Here is a 24,754-nt window from a genome sequence, read left to right as displayed (position 1 = left end):
AATCAGTTGGTATGCGTTAGTATGTGTTAGTGCGCATTAGTATGCATTAGTGCGCGTTGGTACGCGTTTTTTCCATAGCTGTGCATTGGGAAGAAGATTTCAGTTCAAACTCGTTAAAGAGAATCTGTATTGTTAAAATCGCACAAAAGTAAACATACCAGTGCGTTAGGGGACATCTCCTATTACCCTCTGTCACAATTTCGCCGCTCCTCGCCGCATTAAAAGTGGTTAAAAACAGTTTTAAAAAGTTTGTTTATAAACAAACAAAATGGCCACCAAAACAGGAAGTAGGTTGATGTACAGTATGTCCACACATAGAAAATACATCCATACACAAGCAGGCTGTATACACCCTTCCTTTTGAATCTCAAGAGATCATTTGTGTGTTTCTTTCCCCCTGCATCTCTCATGCACTGAAGTTTCAGGCTGCTCTTTTCTTCCTGCAAACAGCTTTGCCCTTGTCTATAATTCCTCAGTATGTGAAAGCCCAGCCAGCTCAGAGGACGATTTATCCAGCTTGTAAAAGATAAGAGAGAAGAGAGAATCTGCCATAATCTAAATAACACACAGGCAGTGTGCAGAGAGGGGCCTGGAAGGGGGAGTTCATATCAGAACCACAACACTGAAGAACTTGGCAGCCTTCCAGACACAGGCTGACAAGTCTGACAGGGGAAAGATACATTGATTTATTACAGAGACTGTGATAGTAGAACTTGCTGCAGTTAGCCAGAACACATTAGAATAGCTTTTGGAACTTGTAGGATGATAAAAAACAGGATGAAATTTTTGTTTAAGTGTGTAAGGTGCCATAGGAAAACATGGGACTTACTTTGAAAATCAGTTTTCTTTTAGTTATAACTGAGAGCAACTGATTAAGTGGAAAAGGGGCCTTACGCCCCTGCTTATGCCGTGCCCCTTTATGCGTGTACAGACCACTCTGCTCTATCAGGTTATGGGCCCAGTCACCGGATGCCCAGACCCAGAGACACAGATCACAAAATTCCAGACAGCACAGACGAAACACCCAACAGTAAAGCTCAGGAAACAGGGACAGGGAATCACCCAAAAGTACTGTGATCTACAGATAAAAAGAGCAGGAGCAGACAGGCCCATGATGCCAAGTGAGGCGACTTCCTCAGGCGGCAGAAGTCTGGGGCCAGAAACCGGAAGTGAAGAGAATGCCTGATCAATCTATACTGGGGGCAACTGTACCTGGCTAACCTATACTGGGGGCAACTGTACCTGGCTAACCAATACTGGGGGCACCTATACCTGGCTGCCTACCTATACTGAGGTTGTTTTTTGGGGGCTCACTGCGGCTATAACCTGTGATGCAAACTGTTGTGTGCTGTGCGACCATTCCAATTCGGGGGAGGGGGTGGGGGCGTATCCTCACAAGTTTGCCTTAGGGCCTGTACACACTGCTGCGCTTGCGTTGCGTTTTTAAAAACGCATGCGTTTTTAAAAACGCAAGGTCTTTTGAAAAAGAATGAAAATCGTGATGACTTGTACACACTGGTGCGATGCGTTTTTAAAAAAACGCAAACGCAGTGCCTGCTGCGCTTTTTTAAGCGCAGCGCATGAAAAACGCATTAAAAACGCATGCGTTTGCGTTTTTGCCTGCGTTTTTCAGAAGTCAGTATCCCAGAAGACTCTGCAATCTCCTGATTCCTGTTGAAATGTAAACTAGAAAAAAAACAAAGGATTCTTTAGCCAATCAGCAATTACAAGAAAAACGCATACGCACAAAAAACGCAGGCAAAAGCGCATGCGTTTTTAAAACTACAGGCACTTTAAAAACGCATGCGCTTGCGTTTTGCTTGCGTTTTTCAGTGTGTACAGGCCCTAAGGCAGCAAAAAGTCTAGAACTGGCCCTTGGAGCAAACATGGCTAGAAACTCAGAACATACTAGCAGTGGCTAAATTGGATAACAAAAATTACCAGTTATGGAGGCTTAAAATGGAAATGCTGCTATCTAGAGATGATCTGTGGGATGTAATTATTACAGATAGACCAGATAAAAACCATTAGGAATGGTATAGGAAGGACAGATTGGCCAGAGCAACCGTGGCATTGGGAGTGGGAGATGATCAGCTTATTCACATAAGGAACCAAAGAAAGTTGAATGAAAAAAAGTCTGTACAGAAACCAAGTAGTGACTTACATAACTTATAGCCATCCCACCTTAGGCCTGGAACCCACTACAAATCGCAAAGCGCTATCGCAATCGCTAGCGATTTTGATTAGTATTTTCTAAGCAAGTTCATGAGCGTTTCTGGAGATTTTGGTAGTGATTTTAAAAAGTGTAAGCGTTTTGCCAGCGATTGTGATAGAAATCTGCGATTAGCGATTTTAATTCTGATTTGTCCTTTTAAATTATTATAATTTTTTTTACAGTTTGCAGTAATTTCAAATCACACACAAGACTTCCGGTTCCGGCGCCGATGGAGATGGATGTGTAGACCGAGAGCTCCGTCTCACCGGATAAACTAAAGCCATCCCCAGTGATAGAGAGGCACTCAGAGGTCTAGCACAGATGTCGCAGGCGACAGAGGAAACCGCAATGGACCGTTATGTTCTCCGAGGTCCGCGGGAGAAGAGAAATCAGGGGATGGGAAAAAACAGGGCCTAAGGCGAGCGCAACCAAGATGTTGGAGGGAGACGCTGCGCAAGACTCCGCACCCGATGATCAAGCAGACCCACCCGCTGCGCAGCCTGACATAAACTACAGCTTTTTAGCCCAGGAGGTGGTGAAGCTTCTCAAACCTGAACTGACTACCATCATTGCGGAGGTAATGGGCATTAAATTGAGATCCATTCAGGAAGAACTTCAGACACACGTAGCTCGTTTTGACCAGGCTGAAAAAAGAATCCATGATCTGGAGGATAGGACGGAGGAGACATCTAAGCTGACACAATTAACTACTAACAGGCAAGTGATCTTCTCTGACAAATTAGATGACCTTGAAAATAGATCACGTAGAGATAACTTGCGTGTAATAGGGATCCCTGAATCAATCAAAGCTTTAGATTTAACTCAATTATGCGCTACTGCCATCCCTAGGGCTTTGGACATTGACGCTGTATTCAAAGTTGTACGGGCTCATCATATCAGACCAGTCCGCGCTGAACGTAAAGGCCCTCGCCCAGTAATGGCGCGATAGTTAGATTTTTCAGAAACAATGTAAATCTTACGTACCTACAGAAACTTAAGGTCACTTGAAGTGGAAGGCAAAAAACTTTTAATATTCGCTGATTACTCTGCCGAGATAAATAAAGTGCGGAAAACTTTTAATCCCATCTGCCAGCAACTGGTTCAAAACAAAATTCGCTTTTCACGTAATTATCCGGCAACACTGGTGATCTATGCAGAAGACGGCTTTCACTTCCCCATCCGAGGCAGAGGTCCACCTAAAGTCTTTACGAGGGGCGAGCTCTCCAGCCCGAAGCCAAAGTTCAACGAAAAGCATTCAAGGAGGAATTTTTCGCTCACCGAACAAACCTGCGGACACTCTCTTAAGCCAAGAGTCATCAGGCTGGGATGAGTGAGCATTTGAAATATCTCTTTTCTCCCTACCCTCTACTGATGTTCGTCCTTCGGGACAAGTAGGCCTCCTCCTATCGCCTAATCGCTGGGGTATATTCTATACTATACTATGTTTTTCATTGTTTCATGTTATATTCTGTTTCTCTCCATTTTTTACCAACAATGGAAAGCTCTAGAATCAATACGACTGAATATTTTGGTAAATTTTATATTTTATTCAAACGGGTGAAATGGCTTCCGGATACATGAATACTCTTAGATGGTTTCTAGTAATATTCTCATTACTATATCTGGCTCTAGTATGCCGACCTGTTTGTTCATATGTTCGCTGTTAGAAATGTTTATTTTTACTATTGAAGGTCTGGTTATGCATAGCCCTAATTTCTTTTCTCCTTCAGAAAAAAGGAAGTCGATAAGGGTTGCAGGTTTTTATGCGAAAAAGAAAGGAAAAAATTATAGTTTTGGGGATGATTTGGATATGATTCCAAATCTTGCCCCTATGTTAAAGTGTTTACTCAGGCACTGCTTTGGTGATTGGTCATCCCCCATTCCCCCGATCCGGAGAAATAAACATGTGATTCCCCCTCACAGGAAAATATACCAGGCGTTCCCTGCTCGCTGGGACAGGAAACGTCTTACTACTCTGCAATTACTTCTCTTGCAATCTGAAGCTAAATGTTACACAGGTATCACATGAAACCAGTAACCTGGAAAGTTAAAGGGCTCAAACCCCCCAAAAATGCTCACAAGTGTTAAGACACCTAGGACAATTAAAGGTAGATCTAGCTGTCTTACAAGAGACCCATTTAAAAGAGAGTGAGATGATTTTTATGTCTAAAATGTGAGTAGGTCAAGTTTTGGGAGCCCCTTCACAAGGAAGGAAAGCGGGAGTCATACTACTAATTCGCAGAGTTTTACAAGTCCAAATTCTAACTCATGAACATGATTCAGAGGGAAGATGGCTTAGAGTACAAATTAAATACGACAATCAGACTTTTGACCTATGGGGAGTCTATGCACCGAATTCTAACAATTCTCAATTCCTACTTAATTTGGGACTGGAAATTTGTAAAATTCCCTCTCACATACACTGCAGAGTTTTGGGTGATTGGAATGCAGTTCCTAACCCAGAAGAGGATAGGCAAAAATCCAAACAACTAGAGTCTAAAATCAGTACACAAGATAAAAACCTAAAAACTTTTCTTGAATCCACTAATTTAAAAGATGGCTGGCGTCACCTCCATCCATTAGATCGTGACTACTCCCATTATTCAAATGTACATCATACTCATTCCCGTATAGATTTAATCTTGGTTTCTGAAAATCTACTAACATCTCTACAAGAATCAACCATTAAGGCTATGGTGATATCCGATCATGCCCCAGTATGCATCACCATTCGATTAACCCATAAAAAACAGGGTAAAACATGGAGATTCCCTACTTTTCTATATAACGATGAGCAGTTTGGAAATGACTTGGTTATGTGGTGGAGAGAATTCCAACGTACAAATGCTCAATACAGGAAACAGCCTGTCCTCTTCTGGGAAACTGTGAAGGCAGTTCTTAGAAGTCAGATAATCGCCTACGCTAGTGCTTATAAGAAAAAGGCCCTGGCCAATTATATGAGTGCCTGTCAAAAAGCTAGGGATTTATATGTTCAATTTAAAACCAATCCATCTACTACTAATAGGGAAACATGGCTCCAAGATAAGAAGAACTGTGACATTTGTATAGAAAAATATGACAGGATATATAGGTCATATGGGGCGGCAAATTTTTTTAAACGGGGCAATAAATCAGGGAAGCGATTAGCTAACCTGGCCAAGGGCAGAAGATCTTTTCCAATTATATCAATGGTTAAAAATCAAGAAGGAAAGATTCAAATCTCCCCGGAAAAAATACTTGATGTCTTTCAAAATTTCTACAAAAATCTATATAAAATCTCAACCTAGAAAGTCGGAACATCAAGACGACTTTTTGCAGTCAGTTAAACTACCCTCTCTACATGAAGAAACTATTGATCTCTTAAATGCTGATATTTCAGAAGGAGAGGTTTCCACAATCATCAAAAACATGATATTAGGCAAAGCTCCTGGCCCTGACGGCCTATCATCAGAATTTTTTGAATTATTAAAAACTGAAATTTCTCCAAATTTGGCCCATCTCTACAATGGTATTTTTAAGAAACTGTCTTTCCCGGATACAGCCAATGAAGCATTTATAAAATTAATCCTTTAGCCAGGGAAGGACCCTATTGATCCGGCATCAAATAGACCAATTTCATTGCTTAATTTGGACTTTAAAATCTTATCTAAAATCCTAGCGGACAGGTTGTCTCAATTTTTACCGACCTTGATTCATGATTCTCAGGTTGGCTTTGTCATGGGCAGGAGCGCTGTTACAAATATTAGAAAGACATTGGCTGCTATGGAACATTGCAGGCTGGGGAGGCGGCTCTTGATGCCGAGAAGGCCTTCGACAGTGTAGAGTGGTCATGGTTGATTAAGGTATTGGTGGCGTTTGGCTTCTCAGGTAATTTCTTATCTTATATTTAGAATATGCATGCCTCTCCAAGAGCACAAATTTCCCTGCCTTCTGGATTGAGCCGAGGTCTTAGAGGGGTACGGCAAGGCTGTCCCCTGTCCCCACTTCTCTTTAACTTGGCTATTGAGCCCCTCTCAAGGTCCTTTCTCCAAAACAACATTTTTGAAGGGATCTCACTAGGTTCACAGCATAAAATCCATGCTACACTCTTTGCGGAAGATATTATTGTGTTCATGGCAAATCCAGAGAGAGACATTATTGACTTAATAAACCATATTAAGAAATTTGGAGTCTCCTCTGGCTTTGCCATCAACTACTCTAAGAGTGAGCTTTTATTCCTATCACCTTCACAAAATGCCATCTCTCACCCTAATTTAGACAGTATGGGTATTAAATACAAATCCACCCATATCACCTACTTAGGTATCAAGATACCCAGACAGTTAGACCAACTTTATGGCCTAAATTATTCACCATTAATACAAAAGATTATAAAAGAATTACAAACATGGGACCCTCTTCCTATATCACTAATGGGCAGGGTACAACTAATTAAAATGTTCAGCTTTGGACGTTTACTCTACCCTCTACAAACTATTCCAATTTTGCTTAAACATAGAGATGTCCAGCTATTAGAATCAACATTCATACGTTTCCTATGGAACTCTAAAAAAAACAAGAATAGCATTGTCTAAATTGAAATCTACAATTCCTCACGTAGGGCTAAATTTCCCTGACTTGAGGAGCTATAATCTTGCAGCAATATTTCCGACATATTCGAGATTGGACAGGTGGCACTAGCTACTATACTCCCATTGAAATAGAGTGTGCACTAGTTAAGCCATATTCCCTTATTGGTATTTTACATTCTCCTCTTAAACTGTTACCATCCAAGATAAAGCAAAATATACTTTTACGAAGGAAAAAATATGGCCTTACTGGTCATCTCTCTCCACTGACTCCATTGATAGGTAATCCAAGTTTTATCCCTGGGAATATGTACGATATTTATTTTAAATGGGCAACATTAGGTATCAAGAATTTGGGAACTTTGTTTTGACCGACAAGTATTGCTGTTCACTTTTACTAATCAAATTCATTCTGTAAGCCTCATATAACAATTCATCCAATTGGTCCTTAAACTGTGTGGTGGTGGTATGTGTTCTTAGTAACTTATAGTATTTACCATCCTTAATTTGTCTGGAAACTTCCTGTATGTACATCATTGTTGGCGAAACAACATCGTTTCTCCCCTTATCCTCCTCTTTTTGTTGTTTTGACATGTTAGAAAGTGTTATTCTTTCCTCCTTTGTAAATGTTGTTGCTTTCCAATCTTTATATGTCCTGCTGACCAGTCTAAAAAATCGCTTTCTGATGGTGAAGAGTGTGAGACATTATTCTTAGTTCCTTGTGGTTGGGGATAGTTTTATAGTTTTTATTATTACTTCCGCCCAATCTCCTCTTCCTGACAGGATGCCAGTCGCATTGCTATAGCAACGCAACGGATCTGCGTCACCAGCTGCGTGGCCACGCAGCGCTTACTCCATCCTGCCAGCTCATTAGAGAAAGCATATAGTTGGTACCTTGCACTGAATGGGAGGCGTGGTCTCTAAATAAGCAGGTGTCAGACTGGGGAGTGGCTGGTTGCGGTATGGAGTGGAGCTCCCAGGGTGTCCTCCATCACTTAGACAACTTATGGCCACTCAGTGCACAGGCACACTCATGTTCTACTGAAGTTTATAGGTCACAGGGTGTCAGGCTGGCTCACATAGGTTCAGCTTGCTTTCTTGCACAGCGTGTTACCTCATGGATATTGTTTATTGATTCACTTTCACAATGTATTTTTTTTATATTTTGCATTTGATTGCATTGGATTGTAATTTATACTGGCACTTGCCACTTTCTATAGAAGCACTCTCTGGTAGAACAATCATCATTGTATACTGAGCACAATCTTGGCTACAATGTTTACTCATTCTGTTTATTCAATTAGAGGCATCCGAGTTTTATTTTATTTTTATATTTTTGGTACCTGGCTTGTGATCTTACAGCTCTAGTGCTCCCACTATATATTGTTCTGACTGCATTTATTTACAGCCTTGTGCCCCCCTGTTTGTTAATTCCTGGTTTGTTTGTTTTTCTGGATAGTGCCTGGTAGTCTTTTTTCACCTCAGAAGCAATAAACTCTACTATGCTATTTATGGAGTATGTATGACACTTCATGTAAGTCACTTTATGTGACTTGGGGAGAGAAGCTCCACAGGATGCACCAGGTTTAGTACATTTTTTTCCCCCAGGTTTTTGTCCTCTAAACTGTAACGAATGCGGAATAATCGCCGTGATCGGCGCACAAGGTGTGCGCTGACACTACGGAAATCCTCCACAAGCGTATGAAAGGGGGAACCCAGCTTTGGTGCAAGCACCAGTAGAGGGCAATTCCCACCGGCAGATGGCGCTGTGGAGCGCAGACGAGTACAACCGCTGCACGGCCACAGATGCCAGATGGGGATTGTACAGATCAAGACAATGCGGGGCTGAACAGCCCCTAAAGAGAAGGAGCACAGGGACAGGACGAATGTGTGTTCACCAATCTAGTCGCGACCCTGCGACGGTGAACACACATCAGCAGAAACAAAAGTAGGAACGCGATCGCGAGAAGGGCAATCGCCAGAAGTGACACAAGACAGATCAGAACAGAACACAACAGGAGCAAAGGCACAGCAAACGACAATGAGAAGTAACGAAAATAACAAATGCTAACTAAACGCGAACACCGCACTCATTCGCAACAGCGAACGCGTTTACAGCACGGTCTTCGCGTGTTAAGCACAACAGAGACAAGCACGCCTAACTAACCACCGACAGACAAACACGAAACAGAGAACGCGAGCGCTTGCTTAATGGTTACCTCACCGAGCCTACAGCAAGCGTTCGTATCAGACAAGACAGACAAACGGAAAACAGGAAAGAGCTAGGAAGGATCCACAGCCGCTACCGCTAGGGGCTAGTGCGATCCAAGCAAGACAGGCAGATGAGATAGCTGGTAGCAACCGCTGCTCCAGCTATACTCCAGGAAAACAGAACAGAAGGATCCACAGCACTAGCGCAAGGCTAGTGCGATCCAGGCAAGACAGATCAGGAGGATCCACAGCACTACCGCTCGAGGCTAGTGCGATCCAGGAAAACAGAACAGAAGGATCCACAGCACTAGCACAAGGCTAGTGCGATCCAGGCAAGACAGATCAGAAGGATCCACAGCACTACCGCTAGAGGCTAGTGCGATCCAGGAAAACAGAACAGAAGGATCCACAGCGCTAGCGCAAGACTAGTGCGATCCAAGCAAGATCAGAAGGATCCACTGCCACTACCGCTAGAGGCTAGTGTGATCCAAACAAGACAGATCAGAAGGGGCTACCGGTAGCAACCGCTGCCCCGGTTAGCACCCAGACAAACAGAACGATTTCCTGTCGACCACCGCTGGGACAGGACAATCGCAACAGACAGACAAAACAGATATGCAATCTAACTGCACTAGAAAACTGCCTAGTACAGTTCCAAGAATTACTCTAAGATAACTTTAACAAGAAATAGGCTGACACTCTAGGAGTGTTTACAACAAACCCTGAAGGAATGACCAGCAAAGGATTGTGGGTGATCCCAACCTTTATACTGCCAGCAGCTAGATGATTTGCATAACCAATGTATGCAAATCCCTCAGCAGCAGAGCAGGTCTGGAACTTGCAAGACAAAGCCAGGTCTCTTATTCAGAGACACAAGGAATGGTCAAACAGCTGTCTGCCTGTGCAGCCAGCTGAGCGGATCCTTACATAAACTTACCTAGGTGCGTCTTATAGTCAGGCTTATCTTATGGTGCAAAAAATATGGGTAAATCCCTGAGTTTTTCTAAACAAATGTGGATTTTCGCATTAAAGGACACCTAAAGTGAGAGGGATATGGAGGCTGCCATATTTATTTCCTTTTAAAGGACACCCGAGGTGAAAATAAACTAATGAAATAAACAATAGCATTTATCTTCCTTCTCCTAAAAATGAGTTTTTAAGATTTTCCACAGTTTTATTTTATGTTTGAATCTACTTTTTAAGTTTTAACTGTTTAATTGTTTTTGCTGAATGACACATTCATTGAAGTATGCCAGAGCTAAAATTTATGAACTATTGACCCTTTTTATCTCTTTCCTGCTCTCAGAAGCCATTTTCTTCCAGGAAAGTGTTTTATAGTTGGAATTTCTTATCAGTGAGGGTCACATTGTAGTCACTTCCTGTCTGAGTCAGGACTGAGTCAGCCACTTACATACCTGATATGTAACTCTTTCAATCAGAGAAAGAAAAAACATAAAACATGCAAAGTTATTTGTGTGCTAGGCACGGTACATAACCATGTCTATCTCATCATGTCACATGTCACCGTGGGTATCCTTTAAGCAATACTAGTTGCTTGGCTATACTGCTAGTCCTCTTCCTCTAATACTTTTAGCCATAGACCCTGAACAAGCATGCAGAACATCAGGTGTTTCTGACATTATTGTCAGATCTGACAAGATTCCCTGCATGCTTATTTCTGATGTTATTCAGACACTACTGCAGCTAAATGGACCAGTGAGGCTTCCAGGCAACTGGTATTGTTTAAAAGGAAATAAATACGGCAGCTTTCATATCTCCCTCACTTCAGTTGCCCTTTAAAGATATGACCCTATTTCACCTTCTAAGAAAACCTTCTAGGAAAAGGAGATTTGCCTCTATCCCTTCTCTTTATGTACCTGATGCAATTTATCTCTGGTTGTTTATTAGTTTTGTTAACATCCTGATTTGTTTGATTGATAAATGGCCATGGAATGTATTATTTTGATTGTTTCTTTACTTTTAGCTCTTAGTATGGCTCATTATTTGGAAATGTATTATTATTTACTAACTATCTGGCCGCTGCAACATGGCTATATATTGCCTATTAATGCATTATTTGCTAGCTACCTGATTGTTGAAGTATCCTTATGTTGGAGCATTTTTTTTACATTGAATAGCGCATATTATTATCTTTTTATATATTATATATTGTGTAATTATTTTAGGTGGTGTTTCCTGGCTTGATTTTGTCCAGATGGTACCCATCCCAATTTTTGTCCTGTACCGTATTTTTCGGACTATAAGACACACTTTTTCTACCCCAAAAGTGGGGGGAAAAAGTTACTGCGTCTTATAGTCCTAAGGTGTCCACGGTAAGTGCCCCCTGTCTCCGGTGTCCTCAAGTTTCCCCTCTGGCTAGTGTCCCGTGTCCTCCTGCATCTCACTGGCCCCCTTGTCACATCTGCCCCCGTGTTCGGTGTCCCACTGTGTAGAGACCCGGGACCTCCCTGCACCCATTTAGTGGCTTGCTTGCTGGAGCCTCCAGACGCTGTGCATCCCCCTGTACCCCACCAGCCCCCTCTGTCCCATCAGTCCTCCTAGTAATTTACTTTGCAGGTAGCGATGCGTCCAGGTTGTAGAGACCAGGACCTCCGTGAAGCCATTCAACACCTCGCTCGCTGGAGCCTCCAGACGCTGACAGCCAATCGGAGTGAGCTCTGCAAGTGAATCACTGCTTGTGATTGGCCCAATGACGGAGACACGGTCCCGCCTCCGAGACCAGCGCCTCCAGTCAGAATGCTAGACGGCAGTGATTGACTAGCGGCGCTCCCTCTGATTGGCTGCACGGCATCTGCAGGCCCCGCGAGTAAGCCGCTGAATGGCTGCATGGAGGTCCCGGGTCTGTACACCTGGGACGCCACGGTACCTGCAAAGTAACTTACTAGGAGGACTGATGGGACAGATGGGGCCAGTAAAGTACAAGGGGCTGCACGGCGTCTGGAGGCTCCAACCAACGAGGCACTTAATAGCTGCACGGCCATGGAGGTCCCGGGTCTCTGCAACATTTTTTTAGCAGCAGTAAGAAAGTTACTAAGAGGACACAGGCAACCATAATCTGGTGTATATCTGCATTACTGGTGATTCTGCAGATCACCAATAATCATATTCTCTCTGCGTGTTGACACCAATCGTTACACATTGTTGTTGTTTAATTTTCATATGTATTTTTATGTATTTGATGCAGTTTGCTTGCTTTATTGTTAATTACTGTAACTAAATGTTGTATTTTCTATACATTACATTTTAGATTACAATTGTTTGTGAAGGCCTGAAGAAGGTTACTCCGAAACAAGTCGACGTTGTCGCCTACTTGATAATGGGATATTGTTTACAAAGATGAATTTGTTTGAAGATTTGTGAACTCTGTTTTTACAAAAGAGCTTCTTGATACATTAAAATTTAAGATCATCTTGAAACGTTGTCTCTTCAAAAATATTTTTTTTATTATATATCCTTGTACTTATATGGGCCTGATGCAATTGTCAGACTCGCCATCGTTAAACGCTGGTGAGACTGTCTGATAATCAGGTGACAATAAAGTTGCCTGATCCAATTGCATTTAGCCCTAAGCATTTAGCCCTATTACACTTTGCATGCCTCCGTCCGGGAAGTGATGCTTCCCGGCAGACATGAGCGTTAGCTTACACCTGCAAAAAGCAGGTTTAAACATGCCAACGCACGTCATCGCCGCTGCATCTGGGGGTCTCCTTTAATAAGGAGACCCCCAGAGCTCCCCGCCGGCCGCCTCATGTCTCTGCAACCCCACACCGAGCTGCAAAGATACTTGGAAGCAATTTCCCTCCTGCCGCTGAACACCCACCGCAAGTCCCGTCCTGCAATTACAGTGTATGAGTCACTGTAATTACACTCGCTAATAACAGAGTCCCGGCAAAGCATCTTTGAATCAGCCACCGGGGCTCCCCATTGGTTCACAGCCTGAGCCATTTTCATTGGTCCAGACTGTGAACCAATGGGGAGCCCCTGCGGCAGATTCAAAGATGCTTTGCCGGGATTCTGCTATAGCGAGAGTAATTACAGCGACTCATACACTGTAATTGCAGGACTGGACTTGCGGCGGGTCTTCAGCGGCGGCAGGGAAATTGCTTCAAATTATCTCTGCAGCTACGTGGGGGTTGCAGAGACGAGCGGGGGCCGGCTGGGAGCTCTGGGGGTCTCCTTATTAAAGGAAACCCCCAGATGCAGCGGCGGATGTTCGGCGGGTGTGCGCGTGTGTGAGGAGCGAGGCCGTGGTGCTGATGGACAGCACCACAGGGTAAAACCTTGCTCCCCATCGCCCGTAACATGGGAGCATCGCTCAGGCTTTCACCTGAGTAATGCTCTCTAACGATCGGCCATCGCACGAGTGAAACTGGCAATAGGATTTGCCGGTAATCCTCGTGCGATGGCAAGGTGATAAGTAGCTCACATCTGCAAGCTACTTATCACCTTGAATAGCATCAGGCCCTATGTGTTTCATCTCTGTTAGTCACTTACCTTTATAACCAATTTTCATGCTCATGTCTTGTATGTGGAATTCGAAATAGTATACATAATGCTCCACCATCATGCTAAACGTTGCCCAATCCGTGTCAGTAAAGGATGCTTTTGACCAACTCTGTTTAAATGTGATGGGGTCAGAGCCTCTGTAGAATGACAGTGTCTCGATGTCTTCCACCATCAGGGTGCCCCAGCGAGACAGGACTTGGTGGTCAAAGACTTCATAGGTCTGCAGTAAACTTATCCTAATGGAATCTATAGGAAGAGGGGGAGGGGAAGAGAGATCATAGTTCTTAATATTTGCACTTTTTTGCTTATCTACTTATATAAATAAAAGTTCTCTGGTTTGTTAGGCTGCTCCTCCAACTTCTCATTTTTTGAACCTCATAAATGACAATAGCTAATCACAAATTCAGTTCAGAGTAATTTACAGCAGGGAAATCTCAGCTCAGCAGCACTAAATCTCAACGTATTTAAGGTTTATCTCCTGTTGTCTTCTTCCCTTGGACTTCCTTCTGCTGCAGCATGCACTTCTTCATCACAGGGCCAGTTCCCCATTTAAATTGTGTGCTGGTTGGGGCGGGATGGGGCGGAAGAAGGCATCGTCTTCCAGTGCACAGCACTGTGTGCTCTGAGGGTTCAGCAAGGCCAGAGTGTGCCAGCACCCGTTATCAGGAAAGCTAGCACTCCCTTAAGGCGGAGAGAAGCCTGGAGGTTGGAATTTCAAAAGCAGGGGCAGGACACAGGACAGAGCAAGGAAAATTGTGACAGTTCCGGTGAGATCAGGACTGTTGGGAGGTATGCCGATGGTGTAAATAAATATTACCTTTAGATATTAACTTTTCAAATTTAAAAGCCCTTTGAGTAGCTGTGCTCACTGCTCACCTTCAGCTGTCCAAAAATCTTCAGCATTTCCTGTTATCACATTAAAGTCCTATACATACCTGAGGCTTCCTCCAGTAGCCCATCTGGCCCCTTGGACTCCATCCCATCCCATCAGTTCTCCAGCAGTCAGGCCTGATAAATTCCAGACTGGTGGTTAGCCACTGCACATCCGTGGTCCCTACTGCGCACCTTCCCGTCCTTCCCCAATCACCCTCCCCTGGCTGGGAGTGCTCTGTGCATTTCACACTTATTTCAAGACTGATCGGATGGTGAATGTGGCCAGGATTGTGCATGGCCTCACAGTGGTGCTACAGAGGGTACAGCGTGGAATGTGAGGGCCCAGTTGGACTACGGGGGGGGGGGGGGGGGGGGGAGGGGGGGGGGGGAGGTTATGGGATTGGGCTGTAGTAAGCCCAAAGGTAAGTAAAAATCCTGAGGTGTTCTTCATCTCAGGTTTCCTTTAAATTAGCCAATAAATGGTATCATCCTGATCAGTGGCGTATCTACAATTCATGGGGTCCCCCCCCGCAAAATTTCGATAGAGCCTCCCCCCCCCAATGTTCACATCCCTTCCCTTACCTCCCCTTGGTGACCTTTACATCCTGGGGGCTCATCTTACAAGGCAAAAAGAATAAACTGACCCTCAGCTGCTCTACCGCATAATTAATCATGCACCAGGGCAGGCTCATACTGACCCGGCGGGAGGTCGGGATTTTGCCCGGTAGGCCCTTTAATTACAGGGCCCTGGGGACCCCGAGCACTGTAGGAGGGGTCACAGGCACAGTGCAGGAAGGAGGAGCAGTGGGGAGGGGGGCAGTCTCCCCCACCTCACCTGGGCCCCCCCTTCCATGCAGCCTGCCCTGGCCCGAATCCCTTCCTATAATGACAGACCTTTCAGTGACAGGCCGCGCACGCTATCCACACTGAACATATTCCAAATGCGGAAGTGACGTCATTCACCTCTGACGTCACTTGCGCATTTGGAGTACCTTGAGCGTGGATAGCGTGTGCGGCCTGTGACTCTGCTGTCGCCGCGATCTGAGGTCTGTCACTATAAGAAGGGATTCAGGCCAAGCAGCGGGGACCGGTCTCCGCGAGATCTGAGGTCTGTAACGCACCCTGCACACTGCATCATTCCCCTTCACAATGCCCCAGCACCCTGCCCCAGCACCCTGTCCCTGCACTGCACCTTGCCCCAGCACCCTGTCCCTGCACCCTGCCCCAGGACCCTGATCCTGCACTGCACCCTGTCCCAGCACCCTGTCCCTGCACTGCACCCTGCTGCTCCACCCTGTGCCTGCACCCTTCCCCAGCTCCCTGTCCCTGCACTGCACCCTGTCCCAGCACCCTGTCCCTGCACCCTGCCCCAGCACCCTGACCCTGCTGCTGCACCCTGCCCCAGCACCCAGTCCCTGCACCCTGTCCCAGCACCCTGCTCCAGCACAGTGTCCCTGCACCCTGTCCCAGTGCCCTGCCTCAGCACCCTGTCCCTGCACCCTGCCCCAGCACCCTATCCCCGCACCCTGCCCCAGCACCCTTCCCCAGCACCCTGCCCCAGCACCCTGCCTCAGCACCATGTCCCTGCCCCAGCACCCTGTCCCTGCTCCAGCAACCTGTCCCTGCACCATGTCCCTGCACCCTGCCCCAGCCACAACTGCCCTAACCAGCACCCTGTCCCTGCCCCAGCACCCTGTCCCTGCAACCTACCCCTGCACTTTGCCCCAGCACCCTGTCCCTGCACTCTTTCCCAGCCACAACTGCCCTAACTAGCACCCTGTCCCTGCACCCTTCCCCAGCACCCTGTCCCTGCACCCTGTCCCAGCACTCTGCTCCAGCACCCTGTCCCTGCACCCTGCCCCAGCACCCTGTCCCTGCACCCTGTCCCAGCGCCCTGCCCCAGCACCCTGTCCCTGCACCCTGCCCCAGCACCCTATCCCTGCACCCTGCCACAGCACGCTTCCCCAGCACCCTGCCTCAGCACCATGTCCCTGCCCTAGCACCCTGTACCTGCACACTGCCCCAGCACCCTATCCCTGCTCCAGCAACCTGTCCATGCACCATGTCCCTGCACCCTGCCCCAGCCACAACTGCCAGCCCCAGCACCCTGTCCCTGCAACCTGCCCCTGCACTTTTCCCCAGCACCCTGTCCCTGCACTCTTTCCCAGCCACAACTGCCCTAACCAGCATCCGGTCCCTGCACCCTTCCCCAGCACCCTGTCCCTGCACTCTGCCCCAGCCACAACTGCCCTAACCTGCACCCTGCCTCAGCACCCTGCCCCAGCCACAACTGCCCAAACCAGCACCCTGTCCCTGCCCCAGCCACAACTGCCCTAACCAGCACCCTGCCTCAGCCACTAACTTTAACTGCCCCTAATAACCAGCACCCTGTCCCTGCCTGAACTGCCCTAACCACCAGCACCCTGTCCCTGCACCCTGCCCCACCCTGAACTGCTCTAACCAGCACCCTGTCCCTGCACCCTGCACACTGCCCTAACCTGCACCCTGTCCCTGCACCCATCCTGCACACTGCCCTAACCAGCACCCAGCAAGCACCCTGCACCCAGCCAGCAATTGGTGATCCGCTATGGCTACCTAATATCTAGGGGCACATTTTTCTACCTAATACTGATATCTATAGGCACATAGCTATCTAATTATTTTATTTGGTGAACATGGCTGTTTAATTTATGTATCCAGGGTGGACTTGGCTACTAAATTGTTTTATTTTGAGGCATCTGTCTACGTAATTTGTTTATTGTGAGGCACCTGGCTACTTGATTATTTTATCTGGTTGACTGTTACAACTTTATTTTTATTGGGCAGCATTATCTGATGGCATGTGACTACTTGATGAATTATCTGATGGCATGTGACTACTTGATGAATTATCTGGTGGCATGAGACTGCTTGATGAATTATCTGATGGCATGCGACGACTTGATGAATTATCTGATGGCATGAGACTGCTTGATGAATTATCTGGTGGCATGAGACTACTTGATGAATTATCTGCTGGCATGAGACTGCTTGATGAATTATCTGGTGGCATGAGACTACTTAATGAATTATCTGATGGCATGAGACTGCTTGATGAATTATCTGGTGGCATGAGACTACTTGATGAATTATCTGGTGGCATGTGACTACTTGCTGAATTATCTGATGGCATGAGACTGCTTGATGAATTATCTGATGGCATGAGACTGCTTGATGAATTATCTGGTGGCATGAGACTGCTTGATGAGTTATCTGGTGGCATGAGACTACTTGATGAATTATCTGATGGCATGAGACTGCTTGATGAATTATCTGATGGCATGAGACTGCTTGATGAATTATCTGATGGCATGAGACTGCTTGATGAATTATCTGGTGGCATGAGACTGCTTGATGAATTATCTGGTGGCATGAGACTGCTTGATGAATTATCTGGTGGCATGAGACTACTTGATGAATTATCTGATGGCATGAGACTGCTTGATTAATTATCTGATGGCATGTGACTGCTTGATGAATTATCTGATGGCATGTGACTACTTGATGAATTATCTGATGGCATGTGACTACTTGATGAATTATCTGATGGCATGAGACTGCTTGATGAATTATCTAATGGCATGAGACTGCTTGATGAATTATCTGATGGCATGAGACTGCTTGATGAATTATCTGATGGCATGTGACTACTTGATGAATTATCTGAAGGAATGTGACTACTTGATCGATTATTTGGTGGCATGAGACTGCTTGATGAATTATCTGATGGCATGTGACTACTTGATGAATTATCTGAAGGAATGTGACTACTTGATCGATTATCTGGTGGCATGAGACTGCTTGATGAATTATCTGATGGCATGAGACTGCTTGATGAATTATCTGATGGCATGAGACTGCTTGATGAATTATCTGATGGCATGAGACTGCTTGATGAATTATCTGATGGCATGAGACTACTTGCTGAATTATCTGGTGGCATGTGACTACTTGATGAATTATCTGATGGCATGAGAGTGCTTGATGAATTATCTGATGGCATGAGACTGCTTGATGAATTATCTGATGGCATGAGACTGCTTGATGAATTATCTGATGGCATGAGAGTGAGACTACTTGCTGAATTATCTGGTGGCATGTGACTACTTGATGAATTATCTGATGGCATGAGAGTGCTTGATGAATTATCTGATGGCATGAGACTACTTGATGAATTATCTGATGGCATGTGACTACTTGATGAATTATCTGATGGCATGTGACTACTTGATGAATTATCTGATGGAATGTGACTACTTGATGAATTATCTGGTGGCATGAGACTGCTTGATGAATTATCTGATGGCATGAGACTGCTTGATGAATTATCTGATGGCATGAGATTGCTTGATGAATTATCTGGTGGCATGAGACTGCTTGATGAATTATCTGATGGCATGAGACTACTTGCTGAATTATCTGGTGGCATGTGACTACTTGCTGAATTATCTGATGGCATAAGACTACTTGCTGAATTATCTGATGGCATGAGACTGCTTGATGAATTATCCGATGGCATGGGACGACTTGATGAATTATCTGATGGCATGAGACTGCTTGATGAATTATCTGATGACATGGGACGACTTGATGAATTATCTGATGGCATGAGACTGCTTGATGAATTATCTGATGGCATGAGACTGCTTGATGAATTATCTGATGGCATGAGACTGCTTGCTGAATTATCTGATGGCATGAGACTGCTTGATGAATTATCTGATGGCATGAGAGGCGTAAGGCGGGCCCCAGGCTGAAACTTTCCTGGTGGGCCCTTAGTGTTAGTTAGGAAAGGTTAGTAATAGGGGCTTTCCAGAGCTCTGGGCCATCCTGTGGTCACAGAGGCTGCCCCTCTAGAGTTACGCCCCGATCCGGATCCAAAACCTCCTCCTTGTTATGAGATAAGGCAGCTGGAACACAAGGCACCAGCTAATGTCATGGTTCATAGAGTATGAGAGTGCTGTGATTTCTGTCCCATGCTCTGCAATTTAACCTGTGCAATATCTGTCCATGTCACGCTGTGCCTTGCTGTGTGGAGCAGGGCTCTGGCTGCTTTGTGGTGGCTCTACATGCTAATCCTAACTGGGATTTGGGACTATGCAGGTGCGGGAGGAAAATCTGATCCCCGTGACAACACTACATTTCTTTCTGCGGTCCTGCACTTGGTGTGAATGTTTGAAGTTTGTATCCAGGGCCCACCTGTACATTTTGCTTGTCATGTGGGCTTTTAGATAAGCGGACTGACAGGTTTTGCAAATAAAAGAAAATTAGTTCTGCATGAATTAAAAGGTAGATAAATCATAAAATATGATAATTATCATCACCAATTAATAATTATTAAGCAGTCAGGAAAATGTACCTGTTTGAACGTGCGGTCCCTTATTTCCAAAGCCGAGAAAGAGGACGTTGTTTTTCAGTGATTACAATTTTTGGAGCAATTGTGATTTTGGAGTCATTGCGATTTTTTAAGTGATTTTTTTAACGATTGCGGTTTTCATGGACAAGTGAGCTCAAGATGCTCACCCAGGTTTAAAGGGCTACTTAAAGGACTTACGAGGCCAATATGGTAAAAAAAGTTAAATACCTCTTCAGCTTTATGATCGTTAGGGGACTCCATCCACATCCCCCCTTCCATTCCGCCGCGCTTGTAAATCAATTCCCAGACTCGTGGGGGTCCCGACCCGATCCCTTGAGTCGTCCTCAGCTGCCCCACTGAAGATGGCCGCCAGGTCCGGCCGCGGTTGCACAGTTCTCACAGCCGCAAATGCGGCTGCGCAGTTCTCACAGCGCAAGTGTGGCTGCGCAGCTCTAAGTCCTCCTCCAGCTCCGACCTCATTACGGCAGTCTCGCATGCTTTATGTACGTGAGACTGCCGGTAATGAGGTCGGAGCTGGAGAACTGCGCAGCCGCGGCCGGACCTGGCGGCCATCTTCAGTGGGGCAGCTGAGGACGACCCGAGGGATCGGGTCGGGACCCCCATGAGTCTGGGAATTGATTTACAAGCGCGGCGGAATGGAAGGGGGGATGCGGATGGAGTCCCCTAACGATCATAAAACTGAAGAGGTATTTAACGTTTTTTTACCATATTGGCCTCATAAGTCCTTTAAGTCTACAAAAAAGGCAGCTTAACTTACCTGGGGCTTCTTGCAGTCATCTTGTGTCCATGCCCTCCTTCCATATCCCTCCAGTCCACAGAGACGACCCCCTCAAAGCTGGCCAGTTGTGGCCAGTCACAGGCTCCTGTGCATGCACAGCCCCGAGCCGTGCGCACCCTGATTGCGCTCCCATTGCCCGGAGCGTTCTGTGTACACGCAGTAGCGATTCTCCCATTCTGCGCATGCGCAGAGTGCTGCCTTGCAAGGGGACGCATGAGAAGGTGCATGGTTTGGCAGCTTTGATGGGGTTGCCACTGTGGGCTGGAGGGTTGCGGAAGGACAGCCCGTGCACAGGATCACTGCAGGGGGCTGCAAGAAGCCGCAGATATGTTAAGCTGCTTTTTTTTTTTTTTTGTAGACTTAAGATTCGCTTTAATCCCGCTTTAACAGCGCTGTTAATTTTATTGCAATATTGCAAATTGTTTGCTATCGCTGATCAATAGATGTACCTTTTGATACACCCTTGGCTGGCTTAACACAGCTTTTCTATGATCTTGCAGACATCTGTGTACCAGCCAGATCTATATGACCAGTGGGTGACGTACCGCTAATATTTTTTAATCAAGTGCTCCCCCCCAATTTTTCAATTATCCCCTTATATTTTTACACAATAAGTGCCTCCTGACACACGGTATGTTTTAGGCCCTATGTCAAACCGGTCCTATGAGGGCCGAGATCCTCACACATTTTTGATACTGTTACAGCTGAAATGAATTGATGGGTCTGAATCAGGAAAGGTGTGGTCCATCAGGTAGAACACATTCCTTTCTTTCTCAGTCCATCCTAAACACTGGCATGGATCCGGCCCTCCAGGCCTGGAGTTCGACATGTGTTTTAGGGCATAAAACATACTGTTAGCGCGATAGCATGTATGGGGGCAGGGCGTAGCAATAGGGGTTGCAGAGGTAGCAACCGCATCAGGGCCCTTGGGCCAGAGGGGCTCCAAAGGGCCCTCCCTCAACTGCAGTATTAGCTCTCTATTGGTCCTGTGCTAGTGGTAATTGTCACGGAATAGCCGTGAGAAACGCAGGTGAATCTAGAGAATTCACAGTCGCTTTCCTGATCGCTCCCTGTCGGATCTGAGCAGTCGTGCAAGCGATCCGAAAATGACATTTTTGTGTTTTAAATCCAGAGATCTGTTCCCCTGTAAAGCCAAAGCAGTCCCCTCACCCCTCCTGAATGCCTCACCCCTCAGGAATGTCGCACGTGGCCGGACTCCCTGCAGGGCCTAGCTCATTCCCCCTACAGCAGATTTCCCCATGAAAAGGACCAGGAAGCTGGCTCCACAGGGGGGCCATAGAAAGCCAGCCGATCCGGCACCGATTACGGGCCATAAGAAAAGCATAAGAAAAGCATGGGTGGTATGATTTCCTGTCGGCATACGAAAACCGTATGTCGCACAGCTATAAAATTCATATCGTCTTGTTCGGTAAAATCTGGCCATCGTGCTGATATGAAATTCCTTGGGATAGACCATCTGGTTATCGAGATATGAATCTTCTCAGGAGCCTGACCCGCTGGCTTAGCCGTGTCGGATGTCATATTAATCTGTATTTTCCAACAAGTATGAAGCTGTTACCCCCCTAAATATAACGTGTATGGTTCAGGAGTTACAGCATTTCATAAGTTTAGCCCTGAAATCTCTCAGAGGGAATGAACTGTCATTTGTTGGTAACTCAGAGGGGGCCGGCATTGTCACACCCCCAAACCAGCTTCATCAAAAGCACATGGCCAGCAGGCGGGCATCAGTCCTCCCATTCCATCCATATGAGAACATTCTGCTGCCAGCCAGAGGACACATGGCTGGCGGCCATCTTGCTGAACTTTGAATTAAGCTCTGAAACAAAGGGCACATGGCTAGCGGCCATCTTAATTGGCCATCTTCTGTAACCTGGAACAAAAAATTCTGCTGAACTTGAAAACCAAGGACTTGATGATTTTCCCACAAAAGGACATATTTCCACAAACCCTAAGTATTTTCTCCCTTTTATTTTTTATACTGGCTATTACTGTTTTAATAATTGTTGATTTTAATAATTGTCTGTATATATTAATTATTTATATTGCTTTCAATAAACCGACGCTATCGTCAGTTGTTGTTCTAGCTACCCTACTATAGACCTCTGAAGAGACGTTACTATTGTTTGTTGTTGGCTAGACAGAATACAGCGTGTTTTAACCGTTTTTATTCGCAGGACCAGTCAGTCAGTAAATCGGGTCCACTGGCCCATACCAGTGGTGGTGGCAGATACCCTGGAATCGTGTGTAGGTTGTAATTACCCATATCTCACAGGCTCCCTTCTGGTTTGTCTGCGGTTTGTCCCAACGGTTCCTGCGCATTGACTGCGACCAGAGTTCGCACGATCCGTGCGCTGGCACCGTTTGGAAGGCCATTTGCGGTCTGACCACCAGGGCTCCTGTGACAGTAATCATTAACAAACTGTTCCCCATCCCCTTCTCGCACCTCTGACACTGTAGTTGCCATTGGCAGGTTTTGGTGTGCCGTATCAATTGCTATGTATAGAGTGCTTAGGGGCCCCGTTGTAAAACTTGCATCGGGGCCCACAGCTCCTTTGCTACGCCACTGTACGGGGGCTTTGCTTTTAATCACTTCAAGTGAACCAGAGATGAAGCACCATCATGTATGTCACCATATATATCAGTGGGAACATTAGAGAAAACACCTACCCTGCTCTCTGTTTCATTCTTCTCTGCTCAGCCTGCTTGGTATCAGCCCTGATAAAATCCCAGACTGAGCATTCAGTCTGGCTTTGCTCAGGAATCATTATAGGTGAGTCTGTCTTCTCTGATGTCTTTTCAAGCCCAAGCCTGCCCCCTTCTGGCTCTGCTATAATGACTCTGCTTTAAAGGACTTACGAGCCCAAATAGGTAAAAAAAGAGATGCACCTTGATCACTTTTAAATGCACGGAGGACGCCATCCGCGTCCTCCGTGCAGTTCTGCCGGGTCCCCACAGTGTGATAGCCCCCCACAGACGGGGTCGGGCTCCTCTTCCTCTCCTAAGATGACCGCCGGAGCTGGCCGCGGCTGCGCAGTCCGCATACACCGTTAGTGCGGCTGCGCAGCTCTAGGGCCTCCCCCCTCGATCCACGCTACTGTGATGCATTTAAAAGTGATCAAGGTGCATCTCTTTTTTTACCTATTTGGGCTCATAAGTCCTTTAATGATTTCTGACCTAAGCCAGACTGAATGCTCAGTCAGGGATTTTATCAGGGCTGATAACAAGTAGGCTGAGCAGTGAAGGATGAAACGGAGAGCAGGGTAGGTGTTTTCTCTAATGTTCCCACTGATATATATGGTGAAATACATGAGGGGCTTCGCCTCTGGTTCACTTTAAATTTAAAACCAAATTACGTGAAAATTACCCGAAATTACGAATGACTACAATTACAGATGAGATTAATTATGATTTTTACCAAAATTTCGCATTACGATTTTGCATCATAATTGCGAATTTCGATGCGAAATTATGTCTATGCAAAATTTGTGCTCATCACTAATAATGAGTAGGATCTGCAATAGAGGCAGATCATAGGCAGATAATACAAAGCAGTTGGTTAGAATAACGCGATCAGTTACAATGCAGTACTGTGAACAGGTCCATAGAATTGTATGGGCAGTGAGTTGCCAGGTAGAATTATTCTGCAATGCAGCTGAGAACTGTGCACTAGCCCTAATAGCTTGAATATTACAGATTCATGTACACCTCCTGCAGTGCACATGCCATGTGTTGTGATCATAAGCTAACTGTACTAGAATTGTACTAGGTACAAAATAAAACAAAAGCAAACAAAGTACAGCAAACAAACAACGAGAAGAAAAAGGCTTACCTGTGGCTGTAACACTCAGGAGAAGGTGGAGGGATAAAGCCACGCATGGAATAAGCACGTCCATCTTCCTTCTGCAGTAAAAAAAAAAAGAACTTAGAAGGAGATTCAATAAGAGGAAGTGAGATACCAGCAGCAGAGCGTGGCATGTGAATGTTCTACAGCTGTGCTTAGGAAATGCCACCCTATAGGGGTTGTGCTTATAGCCCAGTTTAGGCATTACCCTTTCTTGAAATGCATTTGATAAAATATTATTTTCAATAAGTTTTGCATAGCAACAGTTTCGTAAATTGGTCTTGTCTGCAAAATATTCTCAGTG

The 24,754-nt window shown here is 45.6% G+C and overlaps 1 protein-coding gene across 1 annotated transcript in view; it reads right to left on the bottom strand.

Moving 5' to 3' along the window:
- Positions 1-24,502, bottom strand: part of LOC137528743 (antigen-presenting glycoprotein CD1d-like) — a 41,944-nt gene extending 17,442 nt beyond the window's left edge. The window contains exons 1-2 of the mRNA XM_068250274.1: positions 24,439-24,502; positions 13,510-13,767 (exon numbers count right to left, since the gene is read on the bottom strand). Of these exons, the coding sequence (XP_068106375.1) occupies positions 13,510-13,767; positions 24,439-24,502 (322 nt within the window). The remainder of the gene's footprint in view (positions 1-13,509; positions 13,768-24,438) is intronic.
- Between the last annotated feature and the right edge of the window lie 252 nt (positions 24,503-24,754).

The sequence above is a fragment of the Hyperolius riggenbachi genome, chromosome 8 (assembly GCF_040937935.1).
Source record: "Hyperolius riggenbachi isolate aHypRig1 chromosome 8, aHypRig1.pri, whole genome shotgun sequence".
Taxonomy (NCBI): Eukaryota; Metazoa; Chordata; class Amphibia; order Anura; family Hyperoliidae; genus Hyperolius; species Hyperolius riggenbachi.
Note: the sequence above shows the minus strand (reverse complement) of the source record. Positions and strands in the feature narration are given on the sequence as shown.